Source organism: Giraffa tippelskirchi, chromosome 4 (genome assembly GCF_054371585.1).
Source record: "Giraffa tippelskirchi isolate mGirTip1 chromosome 4, T2T-mGirTip1v1.2.pri, whole genome shotgun sequence".
NCBI classification, from domain to species: domain Eukaryota; kingdom Metazoa; phylum Chordata; class Mammalia; order Artiodactyla; family Giraffidae; genus Giraffa; species Giraffa tippelskirchi.
The window spans coordinates 204,904,765-204,929,544 of NC_137278.1; the positions used below are offsets into that span (position 1 = coordinate 204,904,765).

General features: G+C 44.1%; 2 protein-coding genes across 19 annotated transcripts in view; both read left to right on the forward strand.

Moving 5' to 3' along the window:
• The window catches only part of XPNPEP3 (X-prolyl aminopeptidase 3), a 48,893-nt gene extending 45,102 nt beyond the window's left edge, over nt 1–3,791 (forward strand). For 9 of the 13 annotated variants that reach the window (XM_081587592.1, XM_081587587.1, XM_081587591.1 and 6 more), the window contains one exon: nt 1,204–3,791. In XM_081587592.1, coding sequence (XP_081443718.1) covers nt 1,204–1,370 — 167 coding nt within the window. In that variant the 3' untranslated portion in view covers nt 1,371–3,791. Of the gene's footprint in view, nt 1–107 lie in introns of all 13 variants that reach the window. The other 4 variants (XM_081587593.1, XM_081587594.1, XM_081587595.1 and 1 more) reach the window with 1 other exon arrangement.
• Nucleotides 3,792–8,615: 4,824 nt separating this feature from the next.
• Nucleotides 8,616–22,466, forward strand: RBX1 (ring-box 1). Of its 6 annotated transcripts, none has more exons than XM_081587610.1 (6): nt 8,616–8,714; nt 10,567–10,645; nt 16,291–16,361; nt 19,344–19,429; nt 20,065–20,138; nt 21,404–22,466. In XM_081587610.1, exons 1-5 carry the CDS (start codon nt 8,637–8,639, stop codon nt 20,126–20,128), a joined length of 378 nt encoding a protein of 125 aa, XP_081443736.1. In that variant the 5' UTR covers nt 8,616–8,636; the 3' UTR covers nt 20,129–20,138; nt 21,404–22,466. The 6 variants fall into 6 exon arrangements, with proteins under 6 accessions (XP_081443736.1, XP_081443739.1, XP_081443740.1 ...); XM_081587609.1 differs by lacking the exon at nt 8,616–8,714 and adding an exon at nt 9,007–9,570; XM_081587613.1 differs by lacking the exon at nt 20,065–20,138.
• The last annotated feature ends 2,314 nt before the right edge of the window (nt 22,467–24,780 follow it).

Below are 24,780 nucleotides of genomic sequence, written 5' to 3' on the forward strand. Positions count from 1 at the left end.
CTTTGCCAGGACCAGTTTGTACTAGTCTTCCTTTTGTGGTGGGCTGCTGACGCTTGTGAACCCCTGGCACTTGCCTTCAGAGACTCTCAGATTCCCCATGTTCACAGTTTCAGCTCCTCTGCAAACTGCATGGAACTGCCTGCATTATTCTACTCTTCAGTATCCAGACCCTTTCTCCCGGGCTTCAGAGAGAGCGGGCAGTCTGATGGTTCCCCAGCTTGAATGATGGTGGGCGTTGGACAGGAGAGAAGTAGTGGCCATGGTGGAGTATGAAGATGGAGACGACAAGTTAAACACCGATGCTGTTTCTGTCATGAAAGCAGATCTCAGTCTTAGATTTCAAGTGTTTGCACATCTAAATTATAAATTTATAGCTGGGACACATCTTTTAGCTTCCCTTTGAGCCCAGGCGTATGTTGCTATCTGTGGCCTTATTTATCATTTAGTCCAATCAAGTTGGCACTTCCTTAGACTTTGACTACACTTTCCTATGCTGGTCTTTTTCTTATCACAGAACAGCATCTGTGAGTATAGAACAGGAAGTTTACAGTTTCTTAAAATGAAAAGACCTGGTATCTGTCTGATTTTATGATTAGAAAGGGAACCTTGGCCTTTTTGAATTTTTCAGATGTTCATTAAAGTCTTCCTTTTTCCCTCTTTACATCATGTGCATCAGTTACATTTATGACTTATTTGAGTATTTCTGCATCTTCTGGTTGTTGAGACTAATAATTTCTAGTAAGTGTTTTTTAAATACATGATAAAATGCCTTATGTCCTTATTTTCGCAAAGTGCCCTTCTTCCAAGGGACTGTTAGGCAAAGAAAGAATGCATTTATGTAATTTACTAGTTCCCAGCATATATTGACATACTCATAAAGTAATTTTAGTGTCCTGTTTGAGCCATTAGCACGTGACAGAATCATGATCAACATTATTGTAGTCGCAGAGATCTTGTAGACTAATAACACAAAATAACTATAATAATAGTTGTAGTAATGTTAGGCAACATTTTTTTATAGTTTATGTACCAGACATTTTTATATCGATTATCTCACTTTTGCTCCACATTTCTATTAGTAGGTATTGTTAGGATCCTGGCTTTACAGATGAATTGTAACACAAAGAGGTTAACGTACTTGCCCCCAATCAAGTCACTGCTATTTTTGAACCAAACATTCTACTTCTTTTTTCTCCTTCTCAGGAATTTATATTCTGGAGGATGACCAAGACGCCCCTGAGAGGTTCCGTGGTCTCGGTGTACGAATTGAGGATGATGTGGTGGTGACTGAAGCGTCCCCGCTCATCCTCTCTGCAGATTGTCCCAAAGAGATGAAGGACATCGAACAGATATGCAGTAGGGCCTCTTGACTCTCACAGCAGCCCACGTGGGTCTCAGGTGCAAGAGGGGTGGACGCAGGCATCTGTGCCTGTGTGCTTTCCGGGGGTCTCGGTGTGGACCCTTGTACATGTGTTCCATTGGGGAGTGCTGCAGCTGTGTGAGTCTGTATGATTGTGTGTGTTGTCCTTTTTGTTTTCTGTGGCTAGAAATTTGGAAAAATTGCATTTTTGGAGTGTATGTTACTACAACTTTATTAACATTGATTCTGTAGAATTAATGACCAAGACAAGGTTAATGTTAAGATATAACGAAAGATGTTGGTTACATATGTCCATGCATTCCAGTTGGCACTTGTGGAAAATTCTCTCCTCTCCAGGTCCTTTCCCTTCTGCACTTTTCCTGAGATCCACCTAATATCATAAGATTTTTGTGTAATGCTTATACTTCGAGCTAATCACCAGAGTCTTTGCCTACACTGAAAGCCACCTGTCAGTGATTGTGGGTGGCCAGTATGTACCTTCCATAATACCTGCCTTACCTGTTCAGGAGCCCATGTGACCCCTCAGGGCACTGGTGTTCTCCAGCCACAGTCCAGATTCCATCAACACTGGCTATCGAACAAAACATTTTTGAGCTTTTCTTACTGTTTGGTTGCCTGGGACCTGGAAGGTGTTTAAATTCTTGATAAGGAAGGAAATGTGAGAGAAAGAAAAGTATATGTGTATGCTCTAGATCCAGACCGCCATCTGTCTGTTTTCAGTCTAAAGAGCACTCCTTTCGCAGATATCCTTGCTGTCCTTATAGACTCTTACCACACTGATCCTCAGAGCACAGCCTTGAAGCTGCCTCTCTGGCCAAGAGCAGATCCTCTGCTTACCCTCTTAAGAGGGGAACAGCACCCGGTTATCATTCTGTGATTTCCTCTAGTGCTGATAAAAGCAAAACATGGAACCCAGCCAGCAGCTGTAAACACCCTCTGATCCTTTCCTTCCTTGGACGTTAGCACTGGATGGGCAATGGGAAAGGCTAGCGTTTCCCTCCATACAGCATTGAATGCAGTTATGTTCAACTCAGTTTGCAGAGTGAACGGGGCTAGACTCCTGCAGATGGTTTATTTGGGAGCTTCAGTCATAGGGGGCAGCTGTAGGAACTAGTGTGTTCACCTCCTTTAAACCTGAATATGAGCCCAAGATGTATAAAACATCCTGTTAGAACATAAATTTAAGAAAATATTTGCATTAGGGAAGAATAGGCTAGGAGATGAGCATTTGTTGCCTCTGCCGCATACTTTTATGGGTGTGAAAGTATTCAGAAGTTGCTATTTTTCCCTGTGATAAACTGTAACTATGTTTTTTTATTTGAAACACAGCAGTTAAGAAGTAGAATAATAACTCTCTTCTTCCCATAGTTGTACCCAAGTTAGGAAGGTACCTCTCAGGGTGACTTAAACCTGTCTTCGTGTGTCTTCTTTCAAAATACTATCTTTTCATTAACTTTTGTATGGTCAGAAAAGGAAAATTCCTACTATAGACATTATATGTTAATTGGGTTTAAAAGCCATAAAATAAGTTAAATCCACAGATAAAGACACTATATCTCATTAAAATTTAAAAAATGGGCTTTGTTACATATTTTGAAACATACATAACCAACATCCTCCTTATAATAAAAGATTGCAGATATGATGCCTGAGTGCTGCCTCTCCCTGTCCTGTGTCCATGTCAGATCCCAAGCATAGCATAGTGGCTTCTCACCAGCCCAGCTGTGACTTCAAAGGCCTCCCAGTAACTGCTGTCAATAAAACAAGAGTTGGGCTTTGAGTTAGACTCGACCATCCCTCAACTGGCATATGATCAACGATCATGTAACTTATTTTTTTGCATGTATGTTAGAAACTACGTGAGGGCCCAGGGGTGGCAGCATAAAGGACCTTGCTTGGAAGAGGTTTTTATAGCGTGGTTCTATGTTTGTTTTTTTTTAGTTTCCTGAAGTGGGGATCTGTATCCCAGAATGTAAGCTGATAAGGGTGCATTTTAAGCCTGAACAAATATACTTCAAGCTGAAGTGCTTAATAATTCTAATATGAGAACATGACTATATCATTAAGCCCTAGTGGTAGAGCAGAATTCCACTATCACAAAGCATGTGGGTCTTCCTGGCTGCTCTCACCTCTGCCTGTGTGTCCCTGAGGAACTCGGGGTGAGCATCAGTATTATTCAGGTCAGGGGTCTCCACTGAAACCCAGGCCTTTTGGGGTTTGCTTCATGAGGAGCTGAGAGAACTACAATCTTTCTTAATGCTTTGTTTGACTTTTGTGCAATTATATAAGTTCAATTTGGACAAAATGCTGTTACTTTTTAAGGAGCTATTGACTGAAAATAAATACATCATTCCCCAACAAGGGAAGAGCATTTGTTACTGTCATTTTAAAAATAAACTATAAAACAGTATAAGAATGTATGGTTGGTGTTTATGTTATTTTCAAATCTAAAGTTCATAGCTTTAAATGCAACTTTTGTTTTACAAAGTATTTTGTTTTACAAAGCATTCATTGAAGACTGTCACAAAATCATGTTGGCAAACTTGGGATAATCTTATCGGTCATAGAAGGGGGAACCAATGGATTAGATTTACTCAAGGATGTAACATATAACATGGTGACTATACTTGATAACATTGTATTGTAAAATTGAAATCTGCTGAGAAAGTAGAACCTGAATGTTCTCACAAAAAAAAAAAAAATTTGTGAGTTGATGGATGTGTTAATTAACTGGATGGGAGACATCTTTTCACAATACATACATGTATCAAATCATCAGGATGTACACTTTAAACATCTTACAGTTTTGTCAATTACAGCCTAAGAAAACCGGCGGGGGGGGGGGCCTTCCAGGTGGCTCAGTGGTTAAGAATCTGCCTGCCAATGAGGAGACACTCAATCCCCAATCCAGGAAGACTTCACATGCCTCGGAGAAACAAAGCCCCTGAGCCACAGCTACTGAGCCTGTGCTGAGTCACTTCAGTCGTGTCCGACTCTTTGTGACCCTATGGACACGGGATTCTCCAGACAAGAATACTGGAGTGGGTTGCCGTGCCACCCTCTAAGGGATCTTCCTGAACCAGGGATCGAACCCGCATCGCTTATATCTCCTGCGTTAGCAGCCGGGTTCTTTACCACTAGTGCCACCTGGGAAGCCCCATCTGACCATGAGACTGGTTAAAATCCTTCAGTGGTTTCTCATTACTTCGGATAAAGACCAAAGCTTTTCACATGGGGTACCGAACATTGTTGCACGACCTGGTTCATACCAGTGGTAAATGTTTATCAACTTTCTCAAGAAGGATAAGGGAATCCCTGGTTGTAGCATTTGCCAATTTCCATGGCATAAATACAACGATTATGGCCAATTTCAAGATACCAACTTACGGAACTGGATGCTAACAATTAATTCTTGCACATCTTTGCAGACTCTTATATCACACTGGTTCTCTCCATACTTGAGCCATTCCAGGCTTCTTTACGAGTGTACTATGCATTCTATGCTTGCAGCTGCTTCTGTATGCTGTTGACTCTACCTGGAATGGCACCTTCTTCCACCCTTCAGTGTGTGTGACTGCTGGAGCCAAACTGCATCAGTTTGCAGGAGCAATTGTTAACCTTTTGGGAATTTTGCAGTCTGACTGCTAAAGCTACAAATCAGAACTTTCTTTTTTAAGAACTGGTTTTGTTTGTTTGTTTGTTTTTAGTATTTATTCATTTGGCTGTGCCAGGTCTCAGTTGTTGTACACAGGATTTTTAGTTGCAGCATGCAAACTGTTAGTTTTGGCACATGGGATCCAATTCCCTGACCAGCGATTGAACCTGGGCCCCCAGCATCAGGTGCTCACAGTCTTACTGGACCACGAAGGAAGTCCGAAGAGCTGTTTTGTTTTGTTTTTTTTACCAGCATACCACTGCATCCACTCTGTCTGGCTCTCCTTCAATCTCAAACCATTTCCTCTAAGAGGACTTCCTCTACCTTCCAGGCAGTCTTTCTGGTTGAAGACACCCTTTACTTCTCCTTTCCTAAAATTCATTGTGATTATCATTAACTGACTATTGCCTCTCTTGCTACATATGGTAAATTCAGTGATGAAAAGGGACTTTTCCAAGTTCTTAGAATATCAGATACCTTTTAATCTAGATCAGTATGATATAGTTGACACACAGCAGGTTCTGTGAATATTTTAGAAATATTTGTTGAATGAATGAATGGGTGGATCAACTGAACAGAACTAAACTGAAATTACAACCTACTGCACTGTAAACTAAGTAAAATTATGAAGGGTAAAAATCTATATGGGGTCTACAAAAAGTTTTTTAGTTTATGCAGCAGGAGCTAGTATACAGAACGGCATGGCCAATCATCGCAGCCAGGAAAATCTCCAAAGGCGAGATCAGTACATGAGGCTTTCATAGCTTAATGGAACAGCCCACTGTAGCTCTTCACAGAGCAAACAACTTGCAAACTGTTGCTGCTTCCTCTCCTGTATCTCTACAATACCTTCTTCCAACAAAGTTTAAAAACTTTCAAAATTTAAATAAGATTAAGTCACTGTTGGGATTCCCAGGTGGCGCAGTGGTAAAGAATCCATCTGTCAATGCAGGAGACACAAGAGACATGGATTCAATCCCTGGGTCGGGAAGATCCCCTGAAAATGGCAACCTACTCCAGTATCTTGCTTAGAAAATCCCATGGGCAGAGGAGCCTGGTGGGCTACAGTCCAGGGGGTTGCAAAGACTAGGACATGACTGAGCACATGTGCACATGCACACATGTCACTGTTAGTCCCCTCCCTTACACTGTACCCCTCCAATGCCTTCCAATAACATCTACAATAATATCCCCACCTGATCTGACCCCTACCTGCCTGTCTCATATCTCTTAACCATACACCCCCCACCTTGCTCCGTAAGCTTCAAATTTATTCATTCAACCCAGTGGGCACATACAACGGACCAAGCACTGTTCTAGGAGTATTTGTTATCATTAAAACAACAGGGAATTCCCAGGCTAGGACACCAAGCTTTCACCACTAAGGGCCCAGGTTCAAACCCTGGTCGGGAAACAGATCCCACAACCTGCACAGGGCAGTCAAAAATAAAGAGAATAATATAAAATATTCCTTCTCTTAGCAAAACACACAGAAGCAATAAATCTAATACATGAGTAAACAAAAAGAAGGTACATGTACCATTAAAGGAAAAAGTACAGTAAAATGAATGGGAAGCATATCATCCAGGGTCTTTTAGGCCCTTGGAAGGAATTCAGCTGAAATGTTCCTCCTCATAGGGGCCTTATCTAATCACCCATTTTAATATTGCCTCCATCTCCCCTCAGTCTCACTTTTTTTGACTTACTGATACCTGCAATTTTCTGATGTGTTTGTTGACTTGTGTATTATTTCCCTACCGGGTGTTTGACTCCTCATCACCGTGTCTCTCCCATTTACAACAGGACTCGGTACATACTTAATGAATTTGTTGAATGAAGATACATATGCCCTCAATACCTTAATTTACTCTGGTTTTCCAATACTCCGGCAAGAAAACAAATAACTGAATTCCTAACATGGAATCATTAATTTCATAAAACTTGCTTTGTAAGGTTTCGTCTCACACAATTTTTCTATATTCTAGTCTGGTTAAAGCTGTGGTGGTGTTTCCACAGATGTGTTGTTCTTTACGATTACGACAAAGAAGCAAATCCTATCTCTTCTGGTTTAAACAGTGGAGTTAAACACAATCCATCACTCTTCAATTTTCTTTCAAGAGAAAATATGAGATTTCAAATAAGTCAACACAAGATTTAAGACTGATCAAGCAGAGTCATACCTCTGCAGGATTAGAGATGAAAAAGTGGAGCCTGGTCTAGAGATGGGAGGGTGACAGAAAGTACAGATGCTTCTGCGGGTAAGGAAAGATAGGTAAGAATAAGTGGCAAATACTGGAGAAGACTCTTGAGAGTCCCTTGGACTGCAAGGAGATCCAACCAGTCCATGCTAAAGGAGATCAGTCCTGAGTGTTCATTGGAAGGACTGATGTTGAAGCTGAAACTCCAATACTTTGGCCACCTCATGAGAAGAGTTGACTCATTGGAAAAGACCCTAATGCTGGGAAGGATTGGGGGCAGGAGGAGAAGGGGACGACAGAGGATGAGATGGCTGGATGGCATCACCGACTCGATGGACATGAGTTTGGGTAAACTCCCGGAGTTGGTGATGGACAGGGAGGCCTGGCGTGCTGCGATTCATGGGGTCGCAAAGAATCGGACACGACTGAGTGACTGAACTGAACTTCACACAAATACTTCAAAAAGTGCAGCGACTTCAAATGCAATGATAGCGCAACTAGAGGAAAGAGGGCCAAAATTAAGGAAAAAGATGAGCAGCTGAGGAATAGGAACAGTGTGCTCAAGCGAGTGAAGATGAAATCGTGCACTTTAACCAAAGACCCTTCCAGGGCGGACTGGTTGGTATATTTGGGGTAGGCTGGGGCCGGCACTTCTCAGGCTCCCAAGCCTCCTCCGTCCACCTCTTTCAGGTGGGCAGGTGAAAGCAGGGCTGGAGAATGCCTGCTCAGTTTAGTCCTGGGGGGGACACTGGGCAGGAGGGGGAGACCATCTTCCCACTGAATCCTGAGGATTTCCCGAATTGGAATCAGGAAATCGAACGGCCTTCCAAGGAGGGTAAGCACCTCCGCCGGGTTCAGAAGCCGATCAGGATCTGGAAAGCCCAATGTGAGGGCTCGGGTTTGGCGGCAGCAGGAGGCGGGACGCCCACCCTTGCTCCTTCCCCGGAAGAACACGACGAGGACCGGCGGGCAGGGGGTGCTGCGCGGCGCCGGGGAACGAGAGGCGGAGCCGGTGCTGCAGGTCGCGGTGCATGCGGAGGAAGCAGCCGCCGCCCCAGCTGAGAGTGTGGCTGGGGGCTTCCCGGGGGAGGGCAACAAGAGCAGTCCTTTCGGACGTCTCCACCCGGCTCGCTCGCGTCGGCCAGGCTCCGCCCCGCCCCGCCCCAGCCGCTCCGGCCTCCGCCTCCTCCCGGCCGACGCAGGGTAGGTGTGAGAGGGGGGTGGGCTGGGGGAAACCAGCGCCAGCGCCTTTAAGGGGCGTGGCTACACGCTCCGCCCCTACCTGCCCCAACCGCGCCAGTGAGGGGTGGGGTGAGGGAGGAGGTGCCAGGGTGGGAGGGGAAGCGAGGCGTGCGCTGGCGCGCAGGCGCAATAGCCGGCCGACAGACCGTGTGTTTCCAAAATGGCGGCAGCGATGGATGTGGATACCCCGAGCGGCACCAACAGCGGCGCGGGCAAGAAGCGCTTTGAAGTGAAAAAGGTTGGGTCTCGCCAGCGCCTTCCTCAGGGAAGCTAGAGAGACGCGGATCTGGCTGGCAGGCCCGAGGATGACCGAAGCGCGGAGGAAAGGGCTTCATTTCGGGGCGTTCCTGGGACAGGGTACCAGGAAAGGAAGCCGGGGGGCGGGTCTTAGGGTTGATCGGCGTGGCTGCGGCCCACTGTCCGTGGCGGTGTTGGTTTCGTTCAGAGGCTGAGGGGCCAATCACGGAAGTGCTTATTGAGATAGCGCGGTTGCGACTTGGCTGTAGGAGCCAAGCGCCTGAGCTGTCACTGGAGTGGCGGAGGGGTGGGGAAAGAGCGGGTGGGGTGGGTGGAAGGGGGGAGTCGGAGCCCTACGGCGGGTGGAGGGTGGGGGCAGTGCGGCGAAAGCCAGGAACCTGAGGTCCTACCGCATTGGAGGCCTCTGAGGACCCAGGCTGAACATCTCCGTGTCCTCCCCCTGTCCGAAACTTGGAGTCCCTCTGACGGACCACGACCTGGCCTTCGCCTGACCGAGGCCTCCATTATCCCTCTCCGGTCCTCGCCCCTGCCGAGTTAAAAGTGTCTCGAGTGTAACTCTTGGCTCTTCTGAGAGGTCTGTAGGTTTGTCACAAAGCTGCCCCGGTCCTGCAGTCATATCCAGAAACCCTGTCAAAAAAAAAAAGCATGGTGGAATTTGTTAAAAAGGAAATGTGAGCTCAAACCTTGTGTCATTTAGCGAGAGTTGAGTACTAGTTGCGAACGACTTGGTAGAAATGGAAAAGCAGAAATGTGTGGAACGTGTCTTTTTGCATGAAATGCCTTACGGTTGTTTGCAACTATACAGTTTGGGAGAAAAGTGCCGATTCCCAACTAAGGTAAAACAAATCTGTACAAAATGAAGACTCTGAAATAGGGAAGATGTTATCTCTGGAACATCTGGCTAGATCCTGATACTATTCCCCCTCCTGGTGCTTTTTGTCGTTTCATTGTGGGCACTGCATGCTCAGGTACAGCCAGCAGCCATATTGAAGAATAGAAGTAGGATTTTTTTTTTTTCTCCAAGTTGAAGCTGTCGTGTGAAAAGTGCTGAAGAAGTTACCAGACACTGAGAATTAGGCTAGAAAGAGATGAAGGTTTAGGGAGTGGCGCCAGATTTGTGGATGAAAAGGAGTTTGGGAATATTTATAATTGCACAAGTCAGAAGGTTGAGTTACTTAAATGCTACTTTTAGATAAACTCTTGCGGAAATTAAATATAACAGTCTAAGCAGATAGGAAACAAAATTCTAAAGTTTGCTGTGCAATTATCTTGTAAGATGTAAGTGATGACCTTGGTGTGTACTGACACTGAGGGATTGGTTATCCGCTTATCCCATGGTTACCCGTTTTATGATCCAATCATCATCTTAGTTCATTCTGTTCCTTGCTTTCCCCTATTCCTGCTTCCAGAGTTGCCTTGAAGAGCAGGTATTTATTTATGCAGAAATTGAGCTCTCCTGCAACTGCCAGGAGAGCCTGTGCAGTAATTCAACTTTGTGATTATTAGACCTAAAACAGGCACTTCTAAATTATTCCTGATTTGTTTACATTGACATGGCCACCTAAACTGTAGGTAAAAATAAAAAAATGACATTCATTTCTGTGTTCATATACTCAACTGTTGGGAGAATGGGTGTACATAGTGTAGCTCTTGCTCTCTGAAATAATAAATGAGAGTAATGTAATATCCAGCAGCTCTTTTGTTTAGTGGTCCTTGTGGCCAAAAAGATGATAAGTGCAGCATGAAATCCTAGAGTGTATGTGGTTTATGTGTTGTATATGTGTCTATGTTACGAGGAGTGGAGTGCATTGTTTCCCGTTTTCTCTTTGCAGTGGAATGCAGTAGCCCTCTGGGCCTGGGATATTGTGGTTGATAACTGTGCCATCTGCAGGAACCACATTATGGATCTTTGTAAGTAATTGAAGGAGGATGGGGGGAAGTTGAGAAGGTTACAGAGATTGCGGCTATCCTGATATGACCAGTTTTCTTCTTCACAAAGAAATATAAAGTATAGTCAGAGCATTTGGGGCCTTCTACATCTAGTTTTAAATAAATTAGTTTTTTATGATATCTTGCAGGCATACCCATCTTTCAGAGTAAATCTACTCAACCTAAAGATGGCAGGGCCACATTTAGAATGAATTGTGGACACTAAGGTTGACTATATCCTATTTCCCATCATGTAACCACACTCAAAGGGAAAAACAGTGAAAGAAAGAAAATTAACTTTGAGCTAAAATGTTCTGTCCAGCGCTAGTTTTTGCTGGGGAAAATTTATGAAGAAAAGAGGCCCAAGAGTGGATTTTCAGTGTTAGTCCCAAATATAGTTAGAAGACATCACTGCCAACACCTCGGCAGTCATTTCATTGCTCTAAAGAAATTTCATTTCAATTTCCTCATATTTCATTACACATAGTGGGCAACACATAGTAGGTTTGGTTCTAGTTGTTGATGGAAGTTAGTATCCTTAGAATAATAGGGGCCAGAATGTTGATCACACCAGGAACAGTCATTTTTTCATCCAGATACTAAAATGGTTTGATATTGAAATCAGAAATAGCACAAAGAATGTGCAGCTTTCTAGAATTGAAGTTATAACTTATTTTTAAATGACTTACCTGTCTCTTCGACTTTCTCTTGAGCCACTGTCCTGCTTTACTCTGGTAGCTCCTCTGACTTTCTCTCCGTTCTTGAAGTGCCCATGCTCTTGTTTAGAACCCTTACATATCCTGTTTGAATCTTCTCCATCTCTTCTCTACCACTCTCCCCCTATCTTTATCTGACTCAGCACTGTCTAAGTGTAAGTCAAAAATGCAAGCACATACATAATTTAAAGTTTTCTGATACTCATATTAATAAAGTTAAACAGATTTGTATTTTATCCTATATCCAGGATATTTTTTATTTCAACATGTAATCAATATTTTAAAGTGAAATATTTTACTTTTTTTTTTTTGTACTAAGTTTTCAAAGTGCATTTTACACTTCCAGTGCATCTCATTTCAGACTAGCCACATTTCAGTACCTACTCAACAGCCATGTGTGGCCAGGGCTACTTATTAGGTCATGCAGAACTAACCCCTAGTTGGTCTTCAGATCTCACCTTAAACTTGCTCAAAGATGTTTTCCCTGACCATACTTACATACACACAAACACAAGCTAGAACAGTTCTGTTCAATATTTCCAAAATGTCCTATAGTTTCCTCTGAGATTCTGTGGCAGTTGTTTAACTTAGTTGGCTCTTTATAATTCCGTGTTATTTACAGCTATGTTCCTAGCATCTGGCATAGTCTTCTAGTACATAATAGATTCTCCCTAGGCTTTTGCTCTGTGAAGAATAGAAGCAAAATAGGGGACCAGTCTATGATCATTGCAACTTGGAAAGCACAAATCAAATATTTCGTGTTGGAAAGTAGTCATGGTCTGTGTTGGTCGTTTACTGCCCTTGGTTTCTTTGAGTTTTGACCCTGTTTTCTTTTTCACACAACAGTCAAAGCAGATCAGCAGCTACCATGATGTTTAATGGCATTAGAAAAGACACATCACAGAAAAACACATCCACGGTTTTACATGTGCTTGGGTGGGGTTTTTGATTACATGCTTGCCTTTTTTTTTTTTTTTCTGTACATTTTCACAAGGAGTTGTACCCAGAGAAAATTTTACTTTCTTGAGGCTCTCTTCTATAAATACTTAATGATTTTATATAATCCTGACTTTTTTTTTTTAACTTGTGTTTAAGTCATTGTGTGTCTCTCTGGTTGCAAGGGAATGCACTTCTTGAGAAGACAGTGACAGACAAAGGCCATTGATATTGTCTTCTCTTAGTGTTGAGATGTTGTCTTCTCTTAGCTTGAGGGGTTGATGTGGGCTTTTAGTTAGTTGCTTTATCATATATTTTAAATGTCAGCTGCAGAAGGAGAGCATTGAACTCCTATAACAAAGTAATTTCACGTCATGGGTTTTATTCATTTGATGAATATTTACATCCTGGGCATTTTGCAAGGCTCCAGGATAAAACAGTGACTGGACTCGGGTCTTTACCCTTATGAAACATATCCTTCTGCTTATAACAGACACTAAAGGGAAATCTGGTCGCCACAACTGGGCTTGTCTTCCTTTCAAAAATGAATTATGGTTCTTGTAAAAAGACTTTTCGTTAAAGATGACAATAAGAATCTTGATTTAGCAGTGGCCATTTTCTAACAAATTCTGGCCTGGCGTTAAATGAATAATTACATACATCAGTTCAGTTCAGTCGCTCAGTCATGTCTGACTCTTCGCGACCCCATGAATCACAGCACGCCAGGCCTCCCTGTCCATCACCAACTCCTGGAGTTTACCCAAACCCATATCCATCGAGTTGGTGATGCCATCCAACCATCTCATCCTCTGTTGTCCCCTGCTCCTCCTGCCCTCAATCCTTCCCAGTATCAGGATCTTTTCCAATGAGTCAGCTCTTCACATCAGGTGGCCAAAGTATTGGAGTTTCAGCTTCAACATCAGTCCTTCCAATGAACACCCAAGACTGATCTCCTTTAGGATGGACTGGTTGGATCTCCTTGCAGTCCAAGGGACTCTCAAGAGTCTTCTCCAACACCACAGTTCAAAAGCATCAATTCTTCGGCGCTCAGCTTTCTTCACCGTCCAACTCTCACATCCATACATGACCACTGGAAAAACCATAGCCTTGACTAGACAGACCTTTGTTGGCAAAGTAATGTCTCTGCTTTTAAATATGCTATCTAGGTTGGTCATAACCTTCCTTCCAAGGAGTAAGCGTTTTTTAATTTCATGGCTGCAATCACCAGCTGCAGTGATTTTGGAGCCCCCCCAAATAAAGTCTGACACTGTTTCCACTGTTTCCCCATCTATTTCCCCATGAAGTGATGGGACCAGATGCCATGATCTTAGTTTTCTGAACGTTGAGCTTTAAGCCAACTTTTTCACTCTCCTCTTTCACTTTCATCTAGAGGCTCTTTAATTCTTCTTCACTTTCTGCCATAAGAGTGGTGTCATCTGCATATCTAAGATTATTGATATTTCTCCCGGCAATCTTGATTCCAGCTTGTGTTTCTTCCAGCCCAGCATTTGTAAATAAATAAGTAATTATGGCTGAGCTCCAGCTGAACCCACCTACAAAGCATTCTTGAGCTGAAGACTTGCCTTTTGGCATCCAGATAGATCCTGTATGTCCTTCTATAGCCTTGAACTTCACTTTGCATTACCCTGCTTCTTGGTTCTTTTAAAGAGTTGATGAAATATACAATCTGCTAGGTGTCATTTTCTCCATTACCTCTGGTAATCTTGTCCCAGATGAAGGGTTGTCCAGAAGTGCTTAGACCCAGCCTTTGCCCATAAGTTAGTCTTTTCCTAAAACCACAAAAAAGATCCATCAGTGTTTTCAAAGGGTGAAATCTCTTCACTTCCAGGAAGAAGCTATTGCTTCTTTAGCAGTCCTCTGGTGGTGATGGCCCTTGTATTAAAGTCCTCAAGCTTTGTAAGTCACATGAAATACACTTGTGCCTTTACAAAGGTCTGATAAGAACCTGTTGCATGCTGCTTTTTTGTCGGCTTTAGGCTGACAGTGAGCAATTTCTTCCCCTGTTTAAGCAAATGACTAAACCCCTGTGCTCACTCTCTGAACCAAAAGCTTGAAAACATTTTATCTTTGAGAACACTTTAGTAATTTTTCATGCCTTATCCCCTTTTATCTGGCATTCTAGATTGCAGTCCTATTTCTGATTTTTAAAATTATTGTTAAAGTGTAGTTGACTTACAATATTTTATTAGTTTCAGGTGTGAAACAACATAGTGATTGAAAGTGTATACTCCCTTTGAAGTTATTATAAAATATTTGCTATATTCCCTGTGCTGTACAGCTTATTTTTGTTCTTTGTTAAGAATTTTCTGATAAAGAATAGATATATATTTGGCCCCCATTCTATTTATAGAAGCATTTTTTGTTTGCTTATTCAAGTACTGAGACCCTACTTTGCACTTGGCATACAAAGACAGCCCTCTAAAAATATGTAGACCTAGAAAAAATTAAACATGGTAATATACCTTGAAACAGTTTCATTATTAAATAATAATAATTGTGCCTCTTACTTAGCTAATTTCTTAATACGTAGTCCACATCTAAGTGAAAGGATTCCACTTGAACAGCATCAGATTTTCTCTTCTCTGCCGTCTCTTTGAACAGGGTGCATTCACACCCCACATACATTCTTTTTTTTTTTTTTAATATTTTAATATTTTAAAATCTTCATTTATTTATTTGGCTGTGCCAGGTCTTAGTTGCAACATGTGGAATCTAGTCCCCTGACCAGGAATCAAACCAGGCCCCCTGCACTGGGAACACAAAGTCTTAGCCGCTGGACCACCAGGGAAGTTCCCCCTATATAGTCTTGAATATATGACATAGACCCTAGGTTCTCTACTTTTTTCAGAAGGAAAACCAGTTACTCTCTTTAAACTGTGAATCTGGGTAGCAAAGACAAGTTCTGTGATTTCAGATCCTTTGCCATTCATATTTTTGAAGGATGGGGGAAAAGCATTATTATGTTATATATCGCTTCCCAAGACCAATTGAACATCTCAGCATTATTTTCTTACAGTTTTACTCTCTTCCACCTCTGAAAGTTTGAAATAATTGCCTCCTATTAAATAGTCTTTCCTGAAGCTTTTTATTCATCAGAAAGAAGACTCCATTTAGTTACCACCTTCAGAGAAAGCAAATTACACATTAGTAATTCTTGTTCTTGGTTTATCCCCAATAGAGCTTTACTCATCCTTTCTTGATCTCAGTCAAATTTTCATTCCGTTTAAGTTCCCTCCCTTCCCCCTCTGAAATGGATATTCAGATAGTTTGCAGTAATTTGTTTCACTCACTGGTCAGAAACATCTCGGGGCAGTAAGCATCACAGCTGGTGGCCCCCAGTTCTCCAACCTGTCGGCCTCACAGACTTGCTGTGTTGACGGTGCTTTGAGGACTTGAGTTTTGATGTCTTTGCGCAGAGCGTCCACAGCCCTCTACACCCCTTTTTATTTCCCCTGTCCCAGCTGTGTCTGCCTGACTCCTTCAGGGACTGGAGCTTGTCAGGGAGGCTTTCATGTGGCAAACCTGGGTGGTGTAAGGGCCCGAGAGCAAACATTCGCCCCGCGTAGAGAAGACACCAGTTCTCAGAACACCAGGAGTTAGGAGGTGGCTTTAAGAATTTACTAAATTTACCACATTAGGAGGAATCGCTGTCATTTGGACAAGTCAGGTCACGTTCAGAACTAGAAAGCGCCCTTTCTTGCGTTGCTCTGTGTTTGAATCGGGAGGAGTTCTTTGCAAAGCATGCTGTTAAGTCATAGCTCTGCTTTCTCTGTTCGTCACCCCTTTCCACATTCATTAAAAAACAATTATGACTAACCGCTTGAGATTTTGTTCCCGTTTAGGCCATCACCACCACCCCCTTCCCTGTCGTGTCCTCACGCGTGGGTAGGGCCACTGGAGGTCAAATGTGGTTGCTCGTGGGGTCCAGTGACCATGTCACTCTTGTTCCCACAGGCATAGAATGTCAAGCCAACCAGGCGTCTGCTACTTCTGAAGAGTGCACCGTGGCGTGGGGCGTCTGTAACGTAAGGCAACATCTTTTCCTCCCAGCATGGCTTGTAAACATAGTACCGCTTCTCCTGCTTTGCCCATCTTGTAACTAACTAGGAAAAAAAAGACTAGCCCACCTTTCTCCCCAAAGGTACACAGATAGCAAAAAAAAAAAAGGATTTTAAATAGTTGTGCTATTCACCTGTGAAAATTATTAGTTATAGAGGCAGTAGTTTGTCTCAACTATGAAGTATACCAGCATTGGCAGCAACATTGGTGGGCTTCGTCTTTGGGAATTGCCTTCGAAGCCTGTGACACAATCATTGGAACACTCTGTTAGTGGAAATCTTGACTTTCTTATCAGATTTTTTTAAAGGCTGAGTGTCTTGTGGAACTAAGTTAGGTGAATAAATTGAGCATTCCTGTGTGTGTTGCTGGGGTGGGGGGAGGCAAATGTACCAAGTTAGCATTTGGGGTTTTTTTTTTTTAATGTGCTTCGTGACAGAAATGTTTTGTGCAGCATCGTTGGACTGAATGTACAGCCTTCCAGGGAGTGACAGCTGTGAAGGATAATAGACATCAAATATGTTATTTCCAGCACGTTAAAAATTCATCCTTATAGTCATGTAGTCCCAGTCATATGAGCTAAAAATGTCCTGTCCGGGTGTCCTGTGCCCAGGGAACAGAGAGCTCCCAGCATGACATAGGCCTAAGAAGCCAGACTCCAGTCAGACCACCACTCCCTGTCTCTGTGACTTACTTGCTATGCACCTGTGGGCAAGGTATCAGCCCCTCTAAGCCTCGTATGAAATGGAGCTGTTAGTAGACTGCTTAGCATCATAATCAGGATGAAATGATTTTATGTTAAAAAAAAAAATGCTTAGAGGAGTTCAGGGTTTGGGTGGGGCATGAGCCACCCATCTCCTTGCATGACCCTGCAATAAACCTTTCTCTGCTCAAAAAAAAAGAGTGCTTATAATACCTCCTGCAAGTCCCTTTGGCAGTCTCACAGTAGCCCCTGTTGGTCAAGAGACTGTGTTTGTCATCTTCAAGGATAAAGAATAAAGCATGTTGGGCTCTTTGCTCTCCTTGGCATCCAGGTGTAGAGTGAGAACCGTGTCACTTTGTGGTGGGAGGAAAAGGAGCGAGCTTCTCCTTAAATCTGACTCAGGAGAGTCACACTCAGAGAACCTGCCACCAAGAAGAGCAGCAGGTGTGCCTAAAGCCTTTGGACTAGTCCTGGGTTCCCCTGCTGGGTCTTCTATGATACTGACCGGCTCTGTGAATTAGGCACGTCACTTAACTCATCTGGGCTTCAGTTTCCTGTCTGTAAAATGAAGATAATAATACCCGTCAAGCTTGGCGGGGTTGCTGCAGGCTCCGGTGAGGTAATAGGTGTTTACAGCCCTCCTGTTAAGTGTAAAGCACTAGGCAGTGTGTTTTGAGACTGCTGGGTATGTCCATTGATGGGTCTTAGATTGTTCGCAGGAGGAAAGCTGGGATCGAGGATGTTCAGGGATGCAGTCCCGGCCCAGCAGTCTCATTTGCAGCCCCTCTTTCACTCCGTCTTCGGGGTGGTGGGCAAGTACAAGGACCCTGAACTGCTGCAAAGAGCCTGGCGGGGCAGCTGGGAGGGAAAAAGGGGGTCCTGAATGCCCTTAGGTGAGCCTGTCCCCACCGCCTGGGGATTGAAAAAATGCCTCCACTTTCTGCCCTTTGGAAATTTTGTTTTTCCTCTTTTTCATCGTCAGTTGGGTGAGCATCGGGACGAAAAGGATCTTGCAGAGGGCCGTCATTCTGGGAGTCTTTGTCCCTCTGAGCAGCCCCAGTGCACTAGTGTGGACTCGAGTCTTCACCACTGCATTCTGTTTCCGTCTTTGTGGAAAGTCAGTTTTCACAGATGATGATCCACATTATGATTCTTTAAGTTCCACGCATGTTTGGGTAGACACACTGACCGGGTTTCAGGGCTGTTACTAAGCCAGGCCTGCCCGAGCTGTCATTGTGTGTTGGGGTGTCAGCACTTCTCCCAAGTCCCCACCTCAGTCGACCCGTCGTGGCTCAGATGCGGGGACCCTTGTTGTTCCATCCTGATGCTGCTCACACGAGCAGGGCTGGAGGATAAGCATCATTGCAGAGGTGCTGTGATCGGCATCTGCACATCACTAACTCACACAGACTTTCCTTTTCCCCAAATCCAAAGGCCAACTCCTCGTTCCCTGTTAGCACCCAGTGTTCTTGGTACTTTTGCCCTTTTACTTCCCATCTTGATCATGGAACAAGCCCTTGATGCTCTTTCAGCTGCTTACATGCAGCATGCCCATCGCATTGCTTCCTCTCACCCTGATTTTTTTTTTATCTGATTCCTTTTTTAAGACAAAGTCTCTCACCCACTAGAGGCTTGTTGAGTACTAAACTTGCATAATAGCAATACCTCTATGAGCAGATCTGGAAATAGAGTCCTTTGGGCAGTGTTGAGCTGGGTGTGGAAGGTCAGGGACGTGCCCATTGCAGTTCTGGGTGGTCGGTCGGCAGGAGTGATGCACTGCCACGTGCTGAGCAGAACCCTCTTCTCCTGGGGTTCCCTTCTCCAAGATGGGGAGGGAGCTGGAGACCACGAGTGGGGAATTTGAAACGTGCGGATGATTGAGGGCCTCCTTTTGCCTGTGTCTGAGGAGAGCAAGCCTCCCCTCCAGGCCGGCTAGACCCAGGGAGCCCCACTCCATTTTACCTCAGGCAAAGAGGAAGAGACCTCATTGCGTGAACACCCACCATGCTTCCTAAATATGTTCTTCATTTGGTAGGAACGAGGCCTCTCACAAATGTTTCATCCGCCATGGCCTGGTACCTAACCAGGTATAACCCCTTGTAGACCTTTTGTCTCCCATTGTGTGTTGCCTTCCATGGTTCTTCTCCAGCCCCTGTGTATCCCCACCCCGCTTCCCTTGAGACGTATTGTCCGTAGACAGCTGAGCCTGCACAGAATTATTTTTAATAAAATGTATCTTTTCTTCCAGCACGCTTTTCACTTCCACTGCATCTCTCGCTGGCTCAAAACACGGCAGGTGTGTCCGTTGGACAACAGAGAGTGGGAATTCCAAAAGTAGGTGTCCTTGGCTGATTCGACGTTGTATGTAAGGTTGGGCTTTGTGGTCAGTGCCATTCTTGGACTCACGTCAAGCTGGAGGGCACACAGTTTTAGAAGATGAAGATACAGAACATGCCTGGTTCATAAACTAGCTTTTGGTTAGTTAGACAAGGACTCATCTCTGTGGAAAATGCATAAGGTGAACCAGCATTCGAAACTTGCAGCCTAGAGTTCCCCAGCCATCTAGGGTCTTTGGAAGAAGTAGTAGAAGCTTGCATATTCTCATTTTGCAAGCTATTAAATATTTCCACAATCACATCAATAATAAGGCTCGAGGGGCTAACTAATGTCACCTGTCTTTGCTTTGGGCTAGAATTATATCTTGTTTCATTGGTTTATCTCACAGGGATTAATCCTGATACAGCGTTTATGGCTATCTCAACTAAATCATTGTTCTTGCTGCTGTTAGTTGTAGTAGTGTGTAGGTAATACACGGCGTGCCAATTTTCAAAAATTCAAATGGTCAGTCTGTACTAGTAATCCCTAAAGGAGGAATTTCTGGTTTAAGACTATGTATGTTTTCATTTTTGATCGTGTCAGATTTTTTCCTTTCCCAAGAATATGTACTAATTCACACCCCCTACAAACAGTGAATCAGAAGACTGCATCCTCCATTTCTTGCCAGTGCTCTGTTACCAGACGTTTTCATCTTAGCTACTGACAGGTGAAAATCAGTTTTCAATTGCATTTTTTTAAAGCTTCGAGTAAAGTTGGGCTGTTTTTCATATGTTTTTATGCTTCTTGTATTTTTCTGTGAAACACTTTTTTAATCTGTTGAATTTTCAGTCAATTTATCAAATTTTTAACAGAAGGGGGGATTTTCGAAATTCTCAAGAGGCCTTAGTAACTGACCGTGCTGTGGAGCAGGCTCAGGGTGCCATTTTGGACCAAAACTACCTCATGTAGTCCATACACGTGCCCAGGGCTGAGCCTAAGAAGTGAGGGGTGTGAAGAATCCTCCTGTTGGTCTTTGACACTGTCGCTTTATCCAGCTGGGGACTTTGCCTGGCTGTGGTTATGAGTGCCCTGGGAAAACAAATTCATAAGAAGCAAATTTCTTTTCAGCATGCTTTAATCTGATGGATAACTTCCAGGTTATTCTCACTAACAAGCTGGAGCTCTACCCTGTGAGGACATTTTTAGAAAATATTTAAGCAAATTTATTATAAGGAGTGCTTAAAGAATCTAGCAGGTTTTCAGGATGATGGCAACAGTGATGCAGAGTTCTGGTGCCCTGGTCTCCATCTGTGTAACAAAGTATTTTCATCAGAGGCAAACTGCCCACTAAGAACGATGACAAAAGATTAAGATAATAATGGATTCTGTCTTCAGGAACTCTTATATGTGGAAAAAAATGTGCTGCCATTGGTTATAATCTTTCTGGAGCCAAATTTTGGCCTCTGGGGAAATCAGAAAAGACCTGAGATCGATCCATAGCTAGTTTCTCGACAGCTCTCCTCCTGTGGTGGTCAGTGGAGTCAGGGCTGTAATTGGAACTGGTGATAGATTTGGACACTGAAGGCGGTTCAGTTACTGTCCTCTGTACGGGCCTTACCCTAAACTAGCCCGAGTACGGGAGTTGAGGGTAAGAGGCGGCCCACAGGGACGGGGACAGAGGGTTCAAGCTGTCTTAGCCGCTCACTGGCCATCAGATGCAGCTCCCTTTCACAGCCATCAGCCGCAACTCCTCCCTGTTAACTGCCCAGCGTCTGCCTGGCAAGAGTCAGGTGGGTGCAGTTGAGTGGGGACCATCACTGTGAAGAGGATGGTAGGGACAGTGTTACAGGAGGCTGGTAGGATGAAAGGGGCAGAGACCAGGGTTGTCACCCAGTCATCAAAACCAGATTGGCGGATATATTTTTAGCAGGTGTTACAGTCTCAAACGGAATCACGATAAGGAATGAATTAATAATTTACTTTGTCTTCCAGGTATGGGCACTAGAAAAAGAGAATTCTTCCATCAAGCTCAACTGTTTTTGTTATCCGTTGAATGACTTGCCCTCCTGTTACTTAATTGTAAATTAGATAGAACTGTGTCTCTTCCGCTTTGTCTTTTCAGTTTGCTATTCCGGCAGCCATACTGTATTCTGTGTCAAATAAAATCCAGTTGGATTCTAGAACAGACGCTGTCTCTTGTGTATGTGCAAAAAGTGAACGCAAGTAAAGGGCCCCCCGCTCCCGCTTCTAGGGTGGAAGGCCAGTTTTTGAAAGTGAGATGTTTGTTCATCGGAGCCAGAGCAGGATCGTCCTGCGAGCACATCGCTTGGTCTCAAGGAAGCCTGGTCCACAGCCTGACTGCTGATGGTGATCTTGGGCACGTGGCCTCTCTGCTCTGAGCTCTTCCTCCTCTGTGAAGTGGCTGCTAAGGACTGAACAGGATCATGTGGGCACAGAAAGAGGCCTTATAAACTGTGAGAATGCTGTACAGGCGTTAACTTTGTGTATGACATGTCGCTTTCTCTTTTTAGTTTAGAAACGCGAACTTGAAAAAAATTTAATATGTCATCTTGGCTGGCAGTGGAGTAATCTGTGAACTCAGATTGGAAATCAATGTCATTTAGAGTTAACGGGAGAGTTCAGGCTTCCCTTCCCCACCATCACCCTTTGTAATTTGCTTAAAATGCCTTGGCTGTGGATGGAACTGCCAGTTCTAACACTACTTCAATCTCTTAAATAGTCTTTAACTGAAAAGCGGGTTAATTTACTGCAGTGATTCTCAAAGTGTGTGCTGAGGACTTGTGGGAGTAATGGAAACACTTTCAGGAGGTTCACGAAGTTCCTTTTCCGGCTGCATGTCTGTACAAGGCCAACTTTTTTCTTTTTTTCCTTCAACCAAAGCAACGTATTGAATGAAGAAGCAAAGCGGAGAATCCAGCTGTCTTCTGCTAAGTCAGATATAGAAGAGATTTGCAAAAATGTAAAACGGTGCCACTCTTCTAACTTTTGTTTTGAAAATGAGTTACTTTGAATAAAAATACTTATGTTAACGTGATGGATTTTTGTTCTTTTAAAATCTTTTAAATTTCTCAGTTTGATTTCCATTGTGGTAAATATCAACCCCCACAAAAACTCTTTGGTTTCTTCAGTGTTTAAGATCATAAGGGGATCCTGAGACTCAAAAGTTTGAGAACCTCTAGCGTAGTAATTAAGAACTTTGAGGTCCAACCTGGATGGAACCCAGCTTCCCCACTTGGCCACCAACAGTGCAGGCACTCAGGGCCAAGTGGCTGCTGCTGTCGATGTTCCTTCCACCCTTGGCAGAAATCACCTCCTTTAAATTCCTTTCAGGTGGTCATTCACACTGCAGGAACACTTGAGCAATGCAGAAGAACACTTTTCACACAGCTGGAGTCACGTATTTGCAGAGTTCTGCCTGGGTGTTCATAAGGACCCTTGGTTGCAGAGCACCCGACTCCAGCTTCTGCTTAGGTCATGGAACGTTTGTGAGGGCTAGGGGGCTGTGTCCTCTCATAGGAGAAAGGGACACAGAAGGAGCTGGACCTAAGAATGAATGACTAGAACCAGGGCATCCCTGCTGGGATTCTCCCTGTCGCTCTTTCACAAAGACTAGCTTCTCTTTTTTTTTTTTTGGCCTCACCGACTCAATGGACATGGGTTTGGGTAGACTCCGGCAACTGGTGATGGACAGGGAGGCGTGGCGTGCTTTGGTTCATGGGGTTGCAAAGAGTTGGACACGACTGAGCAACTGAACTGACTGAACTGATGATAGCTTGTGGGATTTGAATTCCCTGACCAGGGATCAAACCTTCACCTGATTAATGGCAGTGCAACTCTTCCAATTCCTGAAGTCACAGGCATTCAGAGGCATCTGAGATACTCTCTCCTTCACCTCTGCGTCTAAGTAGTCTTTAAATTCCATTCATCTGCTGTACTCTCACTGCAATCTGCACCCTCTTCTCCATTCCCATCACCACTGACAGCGCAGGCCATCTTCATTTTTTTCCAAAACAGTTGCAGTTCTCCAACTGTTACCGTTAGTCTCCTTGCTACAACCTGAAACAAGTCTAATTTGACTGATGCCCCTTCCACTAGCTGGGAAATCTCTACCTGGATGGACAGAGTTCACTTCCCATTGTCGACGTTGAGCATGCCTCATCCCGGCTCCTCTGGCTTCCAAGTAGCTGGAGAGGTAGGTACCCAACCTCCATCAGAGACACTCAGTCTACCATCCTTCGTGGCTATGGGCAGCAGCATTGGCAGCCCAAGGCCCAATGCAGACAGCCAAATGGGTTGTGACAGCCAGTGTTTAACAGCCTCAATAGCCAACACCTTCCCAGACCAGTTTTGTGGCATCATTTTGGCTGTGGTCCCAGTGGCTGCCCATTTTCTGAGCCTGATTCTCCAACAGGCCCTGTGCTGCGGTGAGCTCTCCAACATTTCTTACCATATCCAGTCGGCTGCAACGATCGCCCAGGTCTTTGGTTCTCAACTGTCATCATTAATCCCCTCCTGTCCCTGCCAGGTAGGCCCACACTGTTTCCTTATTCATTCTCAAGACATTCCTAAAAAGTCCATCATTTTATGAAAATGTCATCTGACATTTTTTATTCATTTCTTCAGCCAACAGAACACTCTTCTAAGAGTCCTTTGCCTGTCTTTTCTCTCCTCAGTTTTTGTTCCCTATTTGATCAGTTTCTTAGTTCCCTGACCAGGGATCAAACACCTTCCCCTGAAGCAAGGAGTCTTAACCATTAGACCACCAGGGAAGCCCTCTAGTGATATTTTTTCCTTCAATGCCTTTTATTTTCTTCCTGCTTGGACCAATTTTTCAGCCTACTGTTGAAACACCTTTTGAGGGTCTCTTGTCCCCACTGAGCCCACTTCCCTGCCCTTTAACTTGGGCCTTCACCCCACGGCATACAGAGCCTCACACGACCTGTAACCTCAAAGGATAGTAGTGTTAATCACTCAATTGTGTCCGACTCTTGGTGACCCCATGGACTGTAGCCCAACAGACTCCTCTCTCCATGAAATTCTCCAGGCAAGAATACTGGAGTGGGTTGCCATTTCCTTCTCCAGGACATCTTCCCAAGCCAGGGATCGAACACAACTCTCCTGCACTGCAGGCAGACTCTTTACCTACTGAGCCACCAGGGAAGCCCTAAGCACATCCCCATCTCTGTTCCTCTCTTTCCAGCCTGGCATGAGCTCCTCTGACCTCATTCCAGTGCCACGTGACATCTTCAGCTGGATTTGCTTGAACCCCTGTCCTTCCAAGAATACCTCCTGTCCAATCCAGTCTTCCTCCCTATTCCCTTGTCTCAGTGCCGAGTTACCTGAGAGGC